The sequence below is a fragment of the Mya arenaria genome, chromosome 12, assembly GCF_026914265.1.
Source record: "Mya arenaria isolate MELC-2E11 chromosome 12, ASM2691426v1".
Lineage (NCBI taxonomy): Eukaryota > Metazoa > Mollusca > Bivalvia > Myida > Myidae > Mya > Mya arenaria.
In genome coordinates, this window is record NC_069133.1 from 10,876,770 (window position 1) to 10,897,461 (window position 20,692).

Consider the following 20,692-nt stretch of genomic DNA (forward strand, 5'->3'; position numbering starts at 1 on the left):
TAATTTTCAGAAAGAAGAGCTTAAATCATTGCCGCTAGTGGTTGACATGAAAATAGATGAAAACGATGGAATAGTGGTAATTAAAGGCGAAAGAAAGCTCGCATTCGAAGCGCAATCTAATGTTAGAGAAATGTTGATGCGATTTGAAAAGAATCGATGCGAACTTGAACAATCTCAAGAACTCGCGAAAAAGATAGAATGGCAGTATGAAGAAGAGGATAACACCGAAGCGAAATACAAGTTCTATGGGAATTTACAAAGTTTCAAAATGGAGATGGCGTATCTAAGAAATGAAAGATTTGTCAGTTTCATGGACAATGATGTCGAATATGAGATCGACTTCAATGACATGGTTGAATACGCAAAACATGACAAAGCAGATCTTGTTCGTGTGGTTCGCAAGGAAATTATGAAAGGTTAGTGTTTTAAGGAGAGTCTTCAAGTCAATAAATAACCAAAACCTTTTCCCCAAGTGCTATTTAACGCTAATGATGAGTGCAATCGAGAAATTGCGCTGACAATGTATTATCGGCGCCATTCGATTGTTATTGTTCAAAATCGATGTCGCTTATGTTACTTTACTTCCGGCCATTACGTATATTTTTGTAATGCGTTTACTTGTTAACTTATATGTACTTGATGCGGTGTGCATCATTTTTCAACTGATGTGCAATTAATATATTTGTGTTTTGTTGTTATGTTCGTGCGTGAAGTAATTAAAGCCAGAACAAGTTTATGGAAGTTTACTAACTGTTCCATTAAGCATGACTATAATATCACACTTACTGACTCAAGGTTAAACCATTTAAATAATAATGATGATACTATGTATAAGGAATATATTTCCAAATGATATTATGAACTAAGGATTATGGGCCGATAATACATCGAAATGCTTGGTCCGATTCGCTTCGATTAACGATAGCTAATTTCCGATTTTTAAACACAATTTTACGGGTGTTTTTTAAGTTTGATATATACGTGTTTGCCTACAAAGGTTTGTAATCGTATTTGTAACGTTCATCAGATTAATGCATACATTAACACCATTAATATGCCAATATTAAATATTCTTTCACGTTTGTTTTCTAGGACAACAGGTGCCCTTGCCGACTGACTGGAAGCCTATGAAAGACGGTGTCAATATTAAGCTTGTAGAGCTCAAGCCCGATGAAAAACAATTCAAAGACATTGAAACTCGCTTCATGTTTGAGGTACAATCAATTGGTGCGAACAGTCGTTAGTTATATTGCAGCAGACAAACTTGATATGAATGCGTTAATATGTTGTTTTGATAATACAGTGGAAACAACAAAAGTCAATAATTATGTTTACTATGAGTTTTATTTTAAATACACAAGAGTCGAGGCCAAACATCTCTAAACGAGACACTCAACGCTAAAGTACAACATTAGGAGTGAACAAGGAATAACACTTAACTAGTCTAATGTATTCACTGTTGTGGTTAATTAATATATTACACATATTGTTTTACAAAATAATGAACTATCGTTAATATATTCAATTTGCGCACGAACGTATTACTAAGCAAAAATGGGATATAAGAGCTACTGCAAAGCACGCCAGAATACGTCGGATTTTGCAGTACTTATTGTATTTTTAACACTGTATCTTATTGTGATCTTCAAATTTCACGGGAAATGAACTGCTGTTACGGTTACATTACTTCTTTAATCGGTTGTTAGTAATCGCCCAGTATTTGCAAGTTTAGGGTTTTAATGCAAACACTCATTAAGCTGTGACATTAATTCCCTGGCTTCATCGACGAACCGATTTACATGTGCAGTAACATAAGTATTTATGAATGATAGTATTACGAACTTAAACAATGAATAAAAGACAACAAAAGCTGAGTTGATAGACCAACTTTTCGTTTGGCGTAAACACTTTGTATTGGGTATATATTATATTATGACGGTCAAGTGCGGTAAAGGGTAAATGTTTCGGCCGAAGTTTGTGACGTCAATTCATATGTCACATTTTTCATACATAGGTTATAAATTGAGAGATCGATATTTGTTACGGGACTTGAACAATATTCAATACGAGCTCCTTAATAGGTTTTTTAAATGCTGTATGTTTCCCTGACGTTTGTTTTTTTCATTTCAGAAAAAAACGCATAGCCATATCTTTCGTCAATCAATATTAGTCCTTTAATTTTCTTTGTACTTGTATTCAATTGAACTTTTTAAAAATAAAACGAAAGACGCAGAAGTCTCTAAAGTGGATATTATCTTATGAAACACTGAAGAATATTTTAAATCGTCATGAACGTCGTCTGATCTCAACGTCAAAACCGAAGTTGTAACCTGGATGACTTAAAACAAATGTCTCTTTTCTACAATAAACCAGTATTTTTTTCAAGCAACACTTTATACCTTTTGCAGATGAAACTAAGAAATACATAGCTTGAATGGTTTTAACAGTCAGTACAAACATTTTTGTATAAAGCTTGTAGATAAGAATAATAGTACATGCTCATAGCATTAAATTGTTTGAATTTAAATTGAATGCTTCCTTTTTTGATTCAGGTGAAGAACGGTCAATATGCCAATAGTCCAGGACACAGATACGATAAAAAATCCATTAAAGTTGTCAAGGTAGGTTTATTTGCAGCGTAAATGGTGACACGAATAGTTGTTGAATTAAACGATTATTGATTTTGGAAGAATAGCTGGAGGGGTTTACATATCTTTCCCGTCAGAAGCATTTTCAACAAATATATTAATATACACAGACGATTTAATTCAGCTTTATATAATGATATCTGTTAGAAAAGCTGACATTATAGCGCAGTCATAAACACCATGCTATATTTGATTATCAAAGCATTTTTATCATTATTACTACAGTTTGAGTTCACGATTGGGCTTCAATATCTTTGTAACTAATAGCGACTAAATAATAAAGTAAATAGTATAAACTGCTTTTTACCCTAGCATTCTGGGATTGTTTATAACCAGCATGTTTTGGTCATTGTAATGAAGGAAATTCTAAAAAAGTATTGGAAATACTTGAGCGTACAAGGAAATGATTTATCCTGAAAATGCGAGAAAACCAATCTTCTTAGGTATGAATTTTATTTGCACCATATAGCTTAGGTAAAGATAGCTTCTGCGTGTCGTCTTTGAAACTATACATTGTATTATAAATATTTGCTAATTTAAATTTACTGTGTAAATGATGACAGATTGAACGCATACAAAACAAGGCTTTGTATCAGCGATACCAAGCAAAGAAAAGCTTTCTGATTGAGCAAAAGCCAAACCTTCCACCGAATATGCCGTTAGAAAGAGAGCTCTGGCATGGAACTAATGAGACTGCCATGGATATGATTATCTGTCATGGGTTTAACCGAAGTTATGCTGGTGATAATGGTAGGCTTTTTAAGTACCTATCCATTTATTGTGTATGCTTTACTAGATGTTCTGATGTATTACCTTCTAATCTGATTGAAATTGATCTATTGCTGCATTAATGTTGATGACATGTGCTGTAACAAAGTCAAGACACCATTGCCAAATTAATATAAACATGTTTTTTTCTTTTCTTTTAAGCCGGTAAACCGTGGTTCGGACAGGGCGTTTACTTTGCCAGTGATGCCTCGTATTCGGCTAGATCTTGGATGACCGGTGCAGGAATAGGGAAAAAAGGTTATGTGTTTTTGGTCAAAGCTTTAACGGGTAAGAATGTGCTGTTTTCAATATTGTTGAAAACAGCTTTTTCATGCGTTATGTTGTCGATACTCTCTATTTCTTTTTAAAATAATATATTCCATTACAAAGGACAAGAATAAACGCAAAATCTAATGTATAGTACAGCTGAATAGAAAATGAAATAGGAGTTTTCGAGTGTGCCCTTTGCAAGTGAACAGAAACATGAACAGACCTTTGATTGTGGCCTTTGCGAGTGAACTAGAGAAAACAGAAACATGAACCGTCGTTGATATACCCACTTGTCAGTCAATATGTTTCTTGGTCGAAGATAAAATCATTACTCTGTCAATATCAATGGTCGTTGTTTGAAACTTCATATACAACAGGCAACGTGTAGGGCATGCATGTTGAAAGATGAATTGAACTTGGATATACCTCCGTATACATTTAGCCCTTTAACAGCCGTTCTTTGTGTGTGTGTGTATATATATATATATATATATATATATATATATATATATATATATATATATATATATATGTATATGTGTGTGTGTGTGTGTGTGTGTGTGCGTGTGCGTGTGCGTGTGCGTGTGCGTGCGTGATTCACATGTACTCTAATGAATTAAATATATATTCGAAGGTCACTTGTGCCCAGGGAAGCAAGGCTTGCGGGTTCTTCAACCAGTAGATAAGGCAAAGGATCCGCTAGTTATGTACGACTGCGCAGTCGACAAGCTGGCTAACCCTATGGAGTTCGTGATATTTTCCGACACGCAGGCCTACCCAGCGTACCTTCTCACATTTTCAAGTGGATAATCATCGGATGTTGTTTCAGTAACCATAGTCAATAAATTGGAAACAACTTATTGAATGTAATACTAGTGTTGCACATGTTTTATTTCATTGTGTTTTGGACTTGAAACACTGTAGACGTGATTCTTAATGTCTGATTTATAAGTTGATGTAAAATTGTTCCGAATGTGTACTCTATGTACAGACCCATTTAAAATTATATTCAATTAAATAACTTGTTTACTCATTTTAATACTTTTGAATGAGCATGCTGTGATTTTTTAATCGGAATAAGTTTACTAGTTTATTCAAATTTAAAAAAACCCATATTTATATAAAGATTTTCGTATAGTATTGGTCGCCTAAAAATGCTGATAACGGTTATAAATCACATGTATTGTAGGTCATTTATGAATTTGTATTGTCTGTGAGTTATCAGTTTATGGACAATTGTTTCGAATTTGTACTTTAGGTTCAGACCTTTAAAACGTTATTCAATTTAATAACATGCTTACACATTTTTATACTTTTGAATGATTGCGCTGTGATGTTAATCAGAATAAGTTTATTAGTATATTCAAAAGTAAAAACATGTTTTCGTAAAGTGTTGGTCGCCCAAAAAAGCTGATAACGGTTGTTAGACACATGCAGTGTAAGTGATTCATGAGTATGTAATGTATGTGCATTTTCTCTACCATAACGTTACTCTTATAGTATGTATATTTTTAAAGTGCTTGTAATTAACCGATGTTTAAATCATAATGCATTATATAACAATGATATGTTTTGTTAATGTTGCAATGTATTTGTATAAATAATATGTTCTGTTGTTATCTGAAGATTACAAGCTTGAAAATCACTGGAACTGCTTTCACAATTTAGAATTTTAAGTTAATATAGCAGGATCATATAAGTTATAAAGCGAGTTGTAAATAACGAAGCCATTTCCCTCCAATGTAAGCTCTCGACCTAAATTTTAAAATCAAAATAAAATAAATAAAGTTCTGATTCTGTCTGATACCAGTTCAGTATGACAAAAACGACAGCTGATTCAAGCCAATTAGTATAAGATTTTTTTTTATAATTTTCTTTTCAAAAAATAATGTTTATATATACATTGAATATTTCTGTGTATCTATGTGAGATTGTTTATAATCCGAGTTGTAAATTATATGCATGTTTATTGTTGCTTATAGTTTCACTTTCGGTGTATATCATCTAATGATCATTTTAAGTTTATGTTTAAGAGAATACTACCAATCAAAAAGAATGTGTTTAGTAGAAAAATATTATGTTGTGAAATATCATAAGATGAATTTATGTGTATGTATGTTTCAACCCACCCATTCGAATTCGACCCATTTTACGAGCATTTAAATTTATTTGTATAACTGCTGACGGACTATCCATAAATTTGTGTGTGTTCGAATCATATTTTGTCTAATCGGATGGCAGTATTTTTCAAATTTGCTGTTCATGTATTCTGGTGATTCGGCGTGATTATGATCAAGTGAATTGTAAGATTTAAATAGAGGCAGGATCAATAGCCAATATATTATCCCAACACTTATCTGGTTAAAGTATGAATTTATCGACTATATGAGCCGAGTGTCAGCGACATTCCAGGCTTTTCTTGGTATGTGCATAACAATAACCTTTTACCATAACATACTATTCGCGCATATAAGCTTAAAATTGTATGGCTGTATTGTAATCATGTTTTTTTGCATTTGTAATCCATTGAGAGTTATATCACTGAAAGGGGAATTTTTTTTTTCGCATCTTGAAGTGGGAGAGAACCATGTACAGAAAACTTAAATTTAAATTTTAATTGCAAACACTATGCCTGCTCGAGATAATCAGTTATTTGCTGCAAACCTACACAAAGTTTCCCGTCTGGGTCAGTGTGTATGTGTGTGTGTGTGTACTTGCGTGCGTGCGTGTATGGGTGTGTGTGCGTGCGTGTGTTAACGTTTGTGTCCCTCTTTTAGTGTCGTTTGCCTTGTACCTCTTAACCGGGTTTATATTTGAATAATTGGCTTGCTCCTTTGTTTTTCATCGAGTTATTTCAACCTACTATTTCAGAGCACATTTCGCTTTCCGTTTAAATTGCTATATCTTCTTTTAAGCTATATTGAATGCATGTTTATAATCTGAGCAAATAACTTTGTTAAACCAAATTTTGTACTTCATTACGTTGATTCGATTTTTATTACATTTCCATCTGATGATTAAGTCTCTGCTGTGCATGTGTTGACCTTGGTAAGAATGAATAAATTCATCTCCATTCATTTAAACGTTTTTATCGTTAAGATATACATGTGCTATAGCATGTCGAGGAAAACGATGTATGTTCGTTGCATTATAATGGTTATTTAACTGATTGCCGAGCTACCAAACACCAAACAACTTGCTTGTGTCATTGGAATGAGGTGTCAGCTGAGCAACACCCAAAATCGATTTGGGAGGGAAGGGATGAGGAGTTTGGAAAAAAATAAAAACTGGTTTTATAGTACCTGTAACGTTTGTTACGTTTTGTAATATATTCTACTGGGAAAGAAAGAAGCAACACCGTCTTGGTCTCTATACCTTTATTAACAAATTATATGTACAGCGGCCAGTAACCAGAGAATCCTAAAGCTCCGCCTACTAGGGGCTGTGCCTATTAAGAGAAATATTGCAGTAATGAAAAAAGACAAATATATACCTCTTATATTATTTCTGACCTTCAAAATGCACTTGAGGAAATACTATTGTTTCATTCTTCAACCAGCTTAAACAAAACGCACACACATTAAACTTCGATCGACTCAATGAACCAAGTTGAACATCCATTTTGCAAATAGTGAATTTTATAATGCTATTGTTACTTTATAAGGCAAGTTTTGAAACAGGTTCGGGTCTAACATGTAGATGAAAATGTCAAAGATTTAATTATCTGATTTTCCTGCGCCAATATTTAAAAGACAACTGATGCGATTTCTTGCTGGATATTATCGGAAATTCTGTAATAACTTTTCAGTTATTGCAGAACCTTAGATTACTTTATAAAACAAGGATCTATGTTCATTTAGAATGACAAATGTCAAAATGCTTTTGATAGAGTGAAACCCATAGTCCATACAACAGTTCTTTTGTCACCTAATTTTGACAAATCGGAATCGTTGGATGTAGATGTGAGTGGATTTGGTGCAGGTGTGGAATTGATACAAGGGGACAGCAACGTGGTTGAAGATCTTGGTTGTTATTTTCTAAGGGATTAAACTGACATCAATTAAATTACTCTACAATAGATAAAGAGTGTCTTGCTCTTGTTCTCTCTATTAATTTATTTTTTTAAATTTTATTCGACTTCTTAATGTTCACCAATTCTTGACTGCAGTAATCACGATACCCTCAGTTTCTTACACACATTGCAAAACAACAGCAAAGGTTGTTGTGATGGAGTTAGGTGGTGTAGAAACATTATCTTGAAATTAAATATAAAGGGATGATTGCGAGTGATTAGATTATGTACACTTCCTTAAATTCTAAGGCTAAGGTAAGCACTTCAGTTTAATTCCTGATGCACTATCCCGTTTATATTTCGTTCCTGCTTAATGAACATATGTTGATTTATGTTTTCATGCAAATGATATTAACGTCACGAGATATAATATTGTTATTTTATGCGTTATTCCAATTCTCCTTATCCATTGCTATTGACATGTATTAATAAAGAAAATTTTAGTAAATAGAAACTTTTCTTTCTTGAAAAAATGAAGTGTTACATGTATACGTAATTTAGTACTTTATTAGTACTTTATTGTTTAATAATTTACTTTTTATTTTATTTTAGTTCATGTATGATGATTCGGAATAAAAAAATATTCCTAAAGAATTTAAGAGAAAGCTTCTGAGAGAAAGTTCCTGAGGGTTTTCGAAGAATGTACTAGAAAATTTTCATCTTGTATATAAAGGCAAACTTCTCTCATTGAGTGTTTGAACAATTATAAAATATTGTATTTTCAAGATATATTTCTATTTTCTCATTTATTTTTTTCACATAGAGTACAAACCAATACATACATATTAAATTCTAATTAAGGCATACTAACAATTTTGTGCATTTTTATTTGTATCTGTAAGCACAAAAGCACACACTTATTTTATACTACGTTATGTTAGAGTGCCGCCTTTATTGTCGTTTTCATAAAAACCAGAGGTTTTAAACTTTTCTTCATTTCGAGTCATTTTTGTTTTCAATACCAAATACTGCTTATTTTATTTGAAAGGTAGGTATGTGAGGGGTGATCCAGAATTAACGGGTATTGGGTTAATTCCTTTTTTAGTATAAGTGCGAGGGTAAAGAAATTCGTACAGTTGTATAAACAATCTTTACTGGATTATATCTGATAATTTCAAAACAATATCACAATAAATATTCATATTACGTTAATAAACATAATGTATACCAGCAACATGCGGGTACAGTTAACGTTCACAAATGACGTCGTCCGGCGTCGTGTAACAGGTGGTTTCATTAATCATTTTTCAATATAATCTCCCTTGACGGAAATGCATTTTTGATGCCTTGAGATCCATTGGTCAAACATGTCTTTATACCACTGAGTATCTAAATCCGAAACAACACGATGTACTGCATGTGACAGTTCAACAAAAGTATCAAATCTGGTACCCTTTAAGGTAGCCTTTACCACTGGGAATACACGAAAATCCATCGGAGCTAAGTCCGGAGGATAAGGAGGGTGTTCCACTGAATCGCAGCCAAGTATATTTATCTCCAACCTGGTGGATTCTGTCGTATGAGCGGGGGCATTGTCCTGGTGTAACACTATATTATCCATGGTAACGTGGGGCCCCTTCTTCATCAACACACGTGGCAAATCTATGCGCAGAGCCTGAATACAGAAAACATCAATGTCTTAGAATAATTTTAAAATCTACTATCTATTTGACTACTTTCATATTGAGTGCCTATAATTATAATATTAAAATATTGTGTTATGATTTGTTTTAAATATTGACCATACCATTATTTAAGAAATATTTTTTATATTTTCAATTTTCAACGAACCTTTCCAATAGTAAGCAGCATTAACCGTCTGTCCAATCAGCACTGTGTGTTGTAGAATCATCCCATGGCTGTCGGCAAAGAAAATGTACATTTGCTTGCCTGTTGTTCTGGTAACTTTGGCCTTCTTAGGTGTCGGTGATCCCGGAGTCTTCCATTGACGAGACTGCTCCATAGTCTCAGGATCAAGCAGGTAAATCCAGGTCTCGTCACAGGTGATAATGCGGTTCAAGATAGCTTCCCCTTCCCGTCGATAACGTTGTAAAAACTTCCTGGAGGCATTAATCCGTTTTGTCCGGTGTTCATCTGTTAGTAGGCGGGGTATCCACCTAGCACTGACCTTTTTCATGTTCAGTTGTTCAGTAATAACTCTCTGGACTGTACCTAAACTATAACCAGTTATGTTACAAACATCTCGTATTGTTGTCCGCCTATCTCTGTAGATGACGTCCTTTACAGATGCCACTAACGTTGCGTCTACGGAACTCTCACGACCACGCCCTTTTCATCTTCCACAGACGATCTGCCGTCACAAAAGCGCCGATGTCAATCAAAAACCCGAGTCCTAGATATCTTTAGTCCTGCAGACGTCTTCTGTATCATTTCATAGGTTTTCGTCGGCGAATAACCAAGCTGACAGCAAAATCTAATGACAGCGCGAGTTTCTATCGGATTTATTGTCGCCATAATTTTAAACAGGTAGTTACGCTTGAATTGCTGTTGTTTCTAAACGGAAACAACAATGACGTTGAAAATTTGTAAAATGACGTAAAATACGTTTAACGTTAGTCGTGTAATTTGGCGCTAAAATATCTCTCATTATTATGAAGAAAATGACTTCCACATTTTATGCGATAAATTGTTAACGACAGCGTCCCCGGTATTACGTCACTTGGTTGCTATAGTGATTAGTAATATGGAATAACATAGATCTGCAATAAAATTAATTTCATAAATATCTTTGCCGTAGATAAAAGAGTGTATTCAGAAATTTTTATAAAAATATTTTGTAAAATAAAGGAAATATAGGGACAATCCCGTTTATTTTGGATCAACACTCGTAGTGTTAATAATTCAATACACTATAAAGTTATATAAGAATCCAACACGTGTATTGAAACACCATTTTGTTATAACAGGCCAACGACCATCTGGTGTATCATTGTTTTGAAGCAACTGAGAAGTAATGGCTACATGCAGAAGCTCCAGAAATTGTACACAAAATCATACCTTTGTCACTACAAGTTAAACCTTTGAAACAGGTTTCAAAACCGAAAAACTCGTCAATATTTATGCAAAAAGCTACAGAAACAAGCTCAGTAGCAAAACGTTTAAACCAAAACTGAAACTACATGTAGTTTAGTTACAACACAAACGCACTTAATATATTATAAAACTAGCAACATTCTTTAAACAAACGTAGCAACTGTTAATATATAAAATGTTGTCCCTGTGGTGGCTTTATGTTGTTGTTGTTTTGTAAATAAAATTTCCCAAGGAAACAAAGAGGACCAGACACATAACGGAGCATGAGCCGGGACAGTAAGGGCCATATGTTTGGATAAAACAAAGCACATGATGGATATAACGTACAATGCACACTATTGTCAGTACGGCATGTTGTTATATGGGGGGGGGGGGTGACGTCATGGGAAATTCATCCATCGGCCCCAAATAGTATAAGCATTGTAAGGTTGTGCACAGACAGGATGTTACACAGGTAAGAGCTGCTCTGGTCTTTTGAAATGCGATTATATGGCACTTACTCGGTCGTATCCTAAAACTATGTTGACAATTTCAGATGACCTAAGTGAATGCTTTAAAGTCCTTATCTAAGTGTTCTTATCAATGCCAAACCGGTACATCTAGAGATAATATGCTGTACGCAACCAAATAATATTTCACTTTATACTGGACTACAACAAAGCCAAATATGCGCGTATTAATTGTGTGTTATATATTTGCGCTTGCTATGGCAATTGCTCAGGTAGGCGATTTTAAAATCAAAGGAATCTATATAATATAACATCAGCATATATATGCAACAATTGCTAAGCGTTTAGATAAGTAAGCAATTCACTACAAAAATTGTGGCATAGGTTAGTTATGTTTGCCTTTATGATAAAGACACTTTAATAAAATGTTGGTTTTAAAACGGAAAGCTAAAGCAAAATTAAAATAAAACGCTCGTCTATAAATCATGCATCCAATATACAGTAGGTTGAGCCCCAATTTCTCGAAACTTCCTCTTAGCTTAACAGGCTTGAATAGCTTATTTCAATTAGCCAAAATACATACTTAAATTGATTTTTGATCAATGAAAAATTGTTACTAGTGATAATCATAAAGGTCATTCCTATCTTAAGTATAAAAACACTAAAAAGTAAATGTTACCCAAATTATTGAAAAACAAAAAAGTGAACATAGCTTAATCCTGTCAGAAGGGACTTAAGCCAAATAGACAAACATTCAAATATTAACCCTGTTTAAAGGTACAAGGTAAGTGCCCAAACGACATCGGGCGAGATACGTGGAAACACCACCACAAACACACCACAATTTTCAACTAGCAAATGATCGATTAAATATTACACGTGCAACTACTAAATTAATCCACTAAACATTTGACAGATGATCACTGTTTTGTCGCACAGCGTAAACGTGTACAATCTAGTTCACACGGAAACATACTTTAATGTTGTTGAAGATATCGTAGTTATAGTTACTGCACCAATAACAGAAGTACTTGGACTTGTATACCACAGTAGCTATGTATACTTTACATTTCGAAGGTTGGGTGTAGTATCTGTTTTTTTTCTTATACCGGACCTAAAGTCATTTTATAAAAGCGCTTCTGAAAGTGATACAGACTTGAAGTAATCAGTAAATCCTGATTTCGTAGCGTATTGCCATTTTCATATGTTCTATAGAAGCGAAATAATAATAAAAGTCCTTTAAGGTTGCAGAGTCAGTTTTATATATCATAATTTACACATAAAAATCGTCGAAAATTTTGCCCTGGCATTTTTTCTATATGTTCTATAGAAGTGAGGTATACTAAGTTAAGTCATTCCGTAATATCTCATGTCATAATTTTAATACTACACTCGCCTTTCAATCCAGGCGCAATAGGCGCTAATCTTATTAATATAATATATATACTTATACATGTAGTTGAAATTCCACCTCAGAAGACGTTAAGCGTTTCGCAGACGCACTTATTTAATCGGAGCACCTCGGTCGAAATAAGCTTGGATGAATATGGATGGTTTACCATTTCAGAATTCTTCAGAATTCACTACTTTGCAAGTAGATCACGTATTAATTTATTTTTAGTAGTTAAGTATAAGGACTTCACTCTTAGTAATCTTATTAATTAATGTACTTCACTGGAAATCATTCTGAAGTTGGTAATTAACAATGAATTAATATTAGTATTATATATTTTACCAACTTCGTCGCTCGTCGTATAGAGAAAAAACACCATTCGGAAGTGCTTACTCATTGTTACATTGTTGTCTTATTTCATTTAATTGACACATGACACTAAATCAAAGCATGCTTTTATACCATCTCAGACAATCGGTTACCTTCCATATTTATAGGTTTGGAAGCTGAATGGTTTGTGCTTTAAGAAACAGGCCGAACATGCTGGAACTACTTGTACTTGATCTAGTTGTTATTGTTAACATCTTTAACGCATTGTTTGTCCGCGTACACCGGATATTGTCATTTTACCGAATACACAGTGACTCCGTTCAACCATTTTTATGTTTTTTAGAAGAAACGTTACTTTCTTTCTTACGTTGATTCATGTTTAATCCACAAGCGGAGCTTTCTCCCCATGTATGGTTTTTGGGTCGTGAAGGACTAGAAATTAGTGAAATCTGGCATGCAAATTGGTTAATTGACTGTAGAATACATAGGAATTACCTATAGCGGAGATGGGCGAGGTGTGCAGACTGTCGCAGACGTCACCGGTGTAACAATCGCTGTTCTATTTATGTTACAATAAACTGTTGTTTCTTCTGACATTGACATCATCCTAGATGTTTCACAAACTATTCGTTTGGTATGTGAAAAAACATATCAGACCCAATATAGGTCATATAATCCTCATAACAGACACCATGGAGATAATATAAACCTCATATCAGACCCCATGAAACCATATAGTGTTAACCCTAGAAACATTAACGGCTAGTGACTCGGTCGACATTAACTCTCTCGGATTAATATTATATGCTGACCATTCAACGGATCTGATAATTATATAGAACTATGTTGCCGAGAATACCTAACAATAAGTACCGTGCGTATATTGAAATAACGTTGTAATTTTGCATGACATATGCCTTTTTAGTTTTTAGTTAACCTTTGAATGTGATAGTTAATGCATACACTAAAACGATACAAGAAACAAGTTACAAGAATCTTTATTTAAAGTCGGGTATATCTTATCAAGAAACATTAGCTCAATGAGCTATTTTCCGACATGAATAACAAACATACATAACACATCAAAACATAACAATGAATGTGTGACCTTGAAATAAAAGCATAAAAGCATTTAGTTTTAGGAACAAATAATGGAAAAAGTATTTACAGTACGAAACACTCCCCAATTCTGCACAAAGCGAATAATGATATTTTATCCAACTTCTTTAAACTTGTCTACAGGCGACTGTGTGTAAGCTGAAGAGCGAATGTGCGAGCACCCAATGTTGTTACATCAAGCCAGAGTTTGAGGTGGTGAGCAAGAAACGCCAGTCCATCCTACCGTTGCAGCCTATATCCACACATAGTGACACGGGTATGTAGACTCAAACTAGTCACCCTACTGCTGCAGCCTATATCCACACATAGTGACACGGGTATGTAGACTCAAACTAGTCACTCTACTGCTGCAGCCTATATCCACACATAGTGACACGGGTATGTAGACTCAAACTAGTCACCCTACTGCTGCAGCCTATATCCACACTTAGTGACACGGGTTTGTAGACTCAAACTAGTCACTCTACTGCTGCAGCCTATATCCACACATAGTGACACGGGCATGTAGATTCAAACTAGTCACCCTACTGCTGCAGCCTATATCCACACATAGTGACACGGGTATGTAGACTCAAACTAGTCACCCTACTACTGCAGCCTATATCCACACATTGTGACACGGGTATGTAGACTCAAACTAGTCACTCTACTGCTGCAGCCTATATCCACACATAGTGACACGGGTATGTAGACTAAAACTAGTCACCCTCCTGCTGCAGCCTATATCCACACATAGTGACACGGGTATGTAGACTAAAACCAGTCACCCTACTGCTGCAGCCTATATCCACACATAGTGACACGGGTATGTAGACTCAAACTAGTTACTCTACTGCTGCAGCCTATATCCACACATAGTGACACGGGTATGTAGACTCAAACTAGTCACCCTACTGCTGCAGCCTATATCCACATATAGTGACACGGGTATGTAGACTCAAACTAGTCACCCTCCTGCTGCAGCCTATATCCACACATAGTGACACGGGTATGTAGACTCAAACTAGTCATCCTGTCGCTGCAGCCTATATCCACACATAGTGACACGGGTATGTAGACTCAAACTAGTCACCCTACCGCTGCAGCTTATATCTGATACGGATATGTAGCGTATATCCACTAACAGAGATACAGGTATGTATAGAGCCTAAATCCACACACGTAGTTTGGATATGAACACAGAGTGGCACGTATATGTATATTCGCTGCAGCATACCCAAGGAGGGGGGCGGCGGTAAGGTAGACTATTCATGCCTATATCCACGCAGTGACACGAGTAGGTAGATAATATCAAAACATGAAGACACGAGTAGGTATTCTATATCCACACAATGGTTTGCGTAGGTAGACTCGCTGCAACCTATATCCACACGTAGTGACAACTGTAGGTTGAATATGTCAACACACATGATCACGGGTAGGTGGCATATATTTACACAGTGGTTTATATAGGAAGTCTCGCCGCAGCCTATATCTACACGTATTGACAAGTATAGGTTGTCTATGTCAACACACATGTACACTGGTAGGTAGCCTATATTCACTAAGTGTTTTGCATAGAAAGACTCGCTGCAGCCTATATCCACACGTAGTGACACGTATAGGTTGTCTATGCAAACACACATGAACACGGGTAGGTAGCCTATATTCACACAGTGGTTTTCATAAGAAGACTCGCTACAGCCTATATCCACACGCAGTGAAAGTAGAGGTTGTCTCTGTCAACACACATGGACACTGGTCGGTAGCCTATATCCACATAGTGGTTTGCATAAGTAGACTCCCTGCAGACTATATCCACACGGAGTAAAACGTATAGGTTGTCTCTGTCAACACACATGGACACGGGTCGGAAGCCTATATCCACAGAGTGGTTTGCGTAGATAGACTCCCTGCAGTCTATATCCACACGCAGTGAAACGCAAAGGTTGTCTCTGTCAACACACATGGACACGGGTCGGAAGCCTATATCCACATAGTGGTTTGCGTAGATAGACTCGCTGCAGCCTATATCCACACGCAGTGAAACGCAAAGGTTGTCTCTGTCAACACACATGGACACGGGTCGGAAGCCTATATCCACATAGTGGTTTGCGTAGATAGACTCGCTGCAGCCTATATCCACACGCAGTGATACGTATAGGTTGGCTATGTCAACACACATGGACACTGGTCGGTAGCCTATATCCACATAGTGGTTTGCGTAGGTAGACTCGCTGCAGCCTATATCAACACGCAGTGATACGTATAGGTTGTCTATGACAACACACATGGACACTGGTCGGTAGCCTATATCCACATAGTGGTTTGCGTAGGTAGACTCGCTGCAGCATATATCAACACGCAGTGATACGTATAGGTTGTCTCTGTCAACACACATGGACACTGGTCGGTAGCCTATATCCACATAGTGGTTTGCGTAGGTAGACTCGCTGCAGCATATATCAACACGCAGTGATACGTATAGGTTGTCTATGTCAACACACATGGACACTGGTCGGTAGCCTATATCCGCATAGTGGTTTGCGTAGGTAGACTCGCTGCAGCATATATCAACACGCAGTGATACGTATAGGTTGTCTATGTCAACACACATGGACACTGGTCGGTAGCCTATATCCACATAGTGGTTTGCGTAGGTAGACTCGCTGCAGCATATATCAACACGCAGTGATACGTATAGGTTGTCTATGTCAACACACATGGACACTGGTCGGTAGCCTATATCCACATAGTGGTTTGCGTAGGTAGACTCGCTGCAGCATATATCAACACGCAGTGACACGTATAGGTTGTGTATGTCAACACCATGAACACGGGTAGGTAGCCTATATCCACATAGTGATATGCATAGGAAGACTCGCTGCAGCATATATCCACACGCAGGGAAACGTATAAGTTGTATATGTCAACGCACATTATCACGGGAAGGTAGCCTATATCCACATGCAGTGACACGTTTAGGTTGTATAAGTCAACACACATGGACACTGGTAGGTAGCCTATATTCACACTTCTAATGCCGCCAAAGGTCTGCCGTCAAACGAAGCGAATGACTGCTATTTGTATGGAGTACCCGAACATCTACAGACTTTGACAGTGGAATTTGGACAAAAGCATCACAAATTGTTCATGATCAGTGGATATGTTCGGTCGCATTTCCCCTGTTTGATCAATACACATATAGATGCAATTACTTAGTAAAGCTGTCTGTATATTTTCTACTTGTATTGACCATGTATTGTTTATACATGTTTACTTGAAGGTGTATGTGAAAACTACAAGCTTGAAGGCGTGCCTTGTTGGCCTTTGGAGACTATGAACGGCCACTGCGGCTGCACACCCGGAACTTCTTGCCAGTTTGTCCCCGAACCAACCCTTCCGGCGCCAACCTTAGTCGCCATCATCCAGAGAAGCATCTATATGCCAGGACCTGGGTCCTACCAGTGTGTCACTAAAGTGTAATGTGTGTGCGTTTTGTTTTAGCTGGTTGAAAAATAAAAAAAGTATTCCCTTATGTGCATTTAAATTAAACATGAAAATCATATATAAAATAAGAAGGATGTTTTTCGTCAGTTTTTTTTTTCATTTTTATACAACAAATCATTACTCTTTTATTCAAAACTCCTGCCCTCCTTAATCGATTAAGGGTGTTGCCTGGCTAATACCTGGATTTCAATGACACAATCAAGCTGTTTGGTGTTTGGTATCTTGGCAACCAGTTGGATTACCATTATAATGCAACGGACGTACATCCTACTCGATGCAAAGTCGACATGCTATGGCGCATGCATATTTTAACGATGAAAAAATCAACATAAAATGAATGGAGATGAATTTATTCATTCTTACTAAGGTGCACATCAGAGATTTAATCATCAGATGGAAATGAAATGGAAATTCAATCAACGTAATGAAGAACAAAGTTTGATTTAACAAAGTAATTTGCTCAGATATTAAACATGCGTTCAATATAATTAAAAAAGTAAACATAGCAATTTAAACGGATAGCAAAATGTGCTCTAACATAGTAGGTTTGAAAAATTTAATGAAAACAAACAGGACCAAGCAAATAAATCAAACATAAACCCCGTTTAGAGGTACAAGACAAGGGTGAAAACAACACTGAACTAGAGAGGCAAACGTACATACGTAACCCACACACTCACAGACCCAGACAGGAAACCTTGATCCTCGTCGAATGTTTCAGAAAGTGTTGTAGGTTTGAAGCAAATAACTGATTATCTCGAGCAGAAATAGTGTTGACTTTAACATAAGGCCATGCCATGTGTCGATTTTATGTTAAGCGTCATCGCGCACGGTTTTTGACTTTAAATCGCCAAAATATAGTAAACACAAAACAAAACAGAGCCAAAAATTACAGATTTAAGTACCTTATTATGAAAGAACACGGAATATATTTAAAAAAAGAAAAGGAATGATCCGAAATACCTGGAAAAAGAACGAAGCCGTGTGTTTAAAATTAAATGCTTAACTTAAGTTTGATGTACATGGTTCTCGCCCACTTACTGCTTCAAGATGCGAAAACAAAATTCCCCTTTCAGTCACATAACACTCAATGGATTACAAATGCGAAAAACACAATTACAATACAGCCGTACAATGTAAAACTAATATGAGCGAACAGCATATAATGGTTAAAGGTTAGGATTATTCATTTACCAAAACAAAGCCTGGAATATCGCAGACACTCAATTCCAGATAAGTGTTGGGATAAAATGTTGTCTACTGATCCTGCCTCTGTTTAAATCTTTCAATTCGCTCAACGCCAAATCACCAAAATTTATGTACAACAAATTTGATAAATAGTGTTATCCGATTGGACAAAGCATACAGACCACACAGACAAGTAAGTCTAGTCCACCAGCAGTTATAGGAATACATTAAATGCTCGGAAAATGGGTCAAACTGGAATGCGTGGGTTAGTACACACAAGAAAATTCAGTTAATGATAAATCACAACATAATAGTTTAATACATGAAAACACAATCAATTCTTAAACATAAAAGTGAACAATTATTAAATGATAGTGTTATCTTAAAGCTGCACTCTCACCGATTGATCGTTTTGACAACTTTATTTTTTGTCTTGGAATGAACCAACCTTCGCGTAAATATCTGGAGACCAGTGATATAGGCTGGTTGTAAAAAACCAGATCGCAGTTTTTCATATTTACGTTCGAAAGTTTTGTAGCTAAAGAAGTTACAAACGTTTGTCAGCAGTCTTATTTAACAAGTTCTTAGACAGGTACACAAAAATGGTTCATTCCAAGACATAAAATGTCAAAACGGCCCATCTATAAGGGTGCAGTTTTAAACATGAATTTGAAAAAATCATTAGATGATATCCACCAAAAAGTGAAACAAAAACAACAATAAACATGTATAGAATTTACAACTCTGATAATAATCTTTAAATAATTACACAGACATATTCAATGTATACATAAACATTATCTTACCTAAGAAAATTATAAAATTATTCTAATACTGAACGCAACACGCTCATCATCCATTGGATTGATTCTGCTGTCGTTTTTGGCATAGAAATAGTCAACTGTCAACTTGTAAGAAGAAAAACTTATTATCAGACAGAGGCAAAACTTTATCTATTTGATTTCGATTTTAAAAAGGTCGAGAGCGTACATTGGTAGCGTACTGGCTTCATGCTTCACAACTAGCCTTATAATTTATATGATCCTGCTAAATTTACTTCAAATTCTAAACTGGTGAAAACAGTACCAGTGCTTTTCAAGCTTGTAATCTACAAATGACAACACAACAAAATATATTCGTTATACAAATACGTTACAACAATAACAAAACATCTCATTGTAATACAATGCATTATGATTTTAACACCGGTTAATAACAATCACTTTAAAAATATACATATTATAAGAGTAACGTTATGATAGAGAAAATACACATACATTACATACTCATGAATCACTTACACTTTATGTGCCTTACAACCGGTATCAGCATTGTTGGGCGAACAACACTCTACGAAAATATGTTCTTACTTTTGAATATACTTGTATACTTATTCTAATAACATCACAGCATAATCATTCAAAAATATAAAATGTTTTAGCGTGTTATTTAATTGAATTACATTTTAAGGTGACTGGACATAAAGTACACATTCGAAACAATTTTCCATAAACTGATAAAACATCCTTTTAGAATTACATCGACAGGATCCCTTGTCCAAAACACAATTTGCGAAAAGACGTGTGCAATGGTCACATCAGTATAATATTCAATAATTCCACATTTCTCGACTATTCAAAAGGCAAAACAACACATGATGATTATCCACTTGAAAAAGTGAGAATGTACGCTGGGTAGGCCTGTGTGTCGGAAAATATCACGAACTCCATAGGGTTAGCTACACTGTCGACTGCGCAGTCGTACAAAACTAGCGGATCCTTTGCCTTATTTACTGGCTCCAGAACCCGCATTCCTTTCTTTCCTTGGCACAAGTGGCCTTCGAAAATATATTAAAATTCATTACAGTACATGTAAATCACATATATGTTTTAGAAACCTATATATTTCTATG

The 20,692-nt window shown here is 35.7% G+C and overlaps 3 protein-coding genes across 5 annotated transcripts in view; 2 read left to right on the top strand and 1 right to left on the bottom strand.

Moving 5' to 3' along the window:
- The first annotated feature begins 19 nt into the window (after positions 1-19).
- LOC128211119 (protein mono-ADP-ribosyltransferase PARP14-like) lies at positions 20-5,331 on the top strand. Its single transcript, XM_052915540.1, has 6 exons — positions 20-416; positions 1,093-1,214; positions 2,553-2,621; positions 3,212-3,398; positions 3,579-3,704; positions 4,321-5,331. Exons 1-6 carry the CDS (start codon positions 47-49, stop codon positions 4,494-4,496), a joined length of 1,050 nt encoding a protein of 349 aa, XP_052771500.1. The 5' UTR covers positions 20-46; the 3' UTR covers positions 4,497-5,331.
- Positions 5,332-11,471: 6,140 nt separating this feature from the next.
- Positions 11,472-17,620, top strand: LOC128210287 (uncharacterized). The gene is made up of 3 exons (XM_052914543.1): positions 11,472-11,533; positions 14,227-14,359; positions 17,369-17,620. The coding sequence occupies exons 1-3, from the start codon at positions 11,480-11,482 to the stop codon at positions 17,566-17,568; spliced, it is 387 nt and encodes a 128-aa protein (XP_052770503.1). The 5' UTR covers positions 11,472-11,479; the 3' UTR covers positions 17,569-17,620.
- Positions 17,621-17,926: 306 nt separating this feature from the next.
- The window catches only part of LOC128211284 (protein mono-ADP-ribosyltransferase PARP14-like), a 33,399-nt gene continuing 30,633 nt past the window's right edge, over positions 17,927-20,692 (bottom strand). For all 3 annotated transcript variants that reach the window (XM_052915902.1, XM_052915903.1, XM_052915901.1), the window contains exon 31: positions 17,927-20,617. In XM_052915902.1, coding sequence (XP_052771862.1) covers positions 20,442-20,617 — 176 coding nt within the window. In that variant the 3' untranslated portion in view covers positions 17,927-20,441. The remainder of the gene's footprint in view (positions 20,618-20,692) is intronic.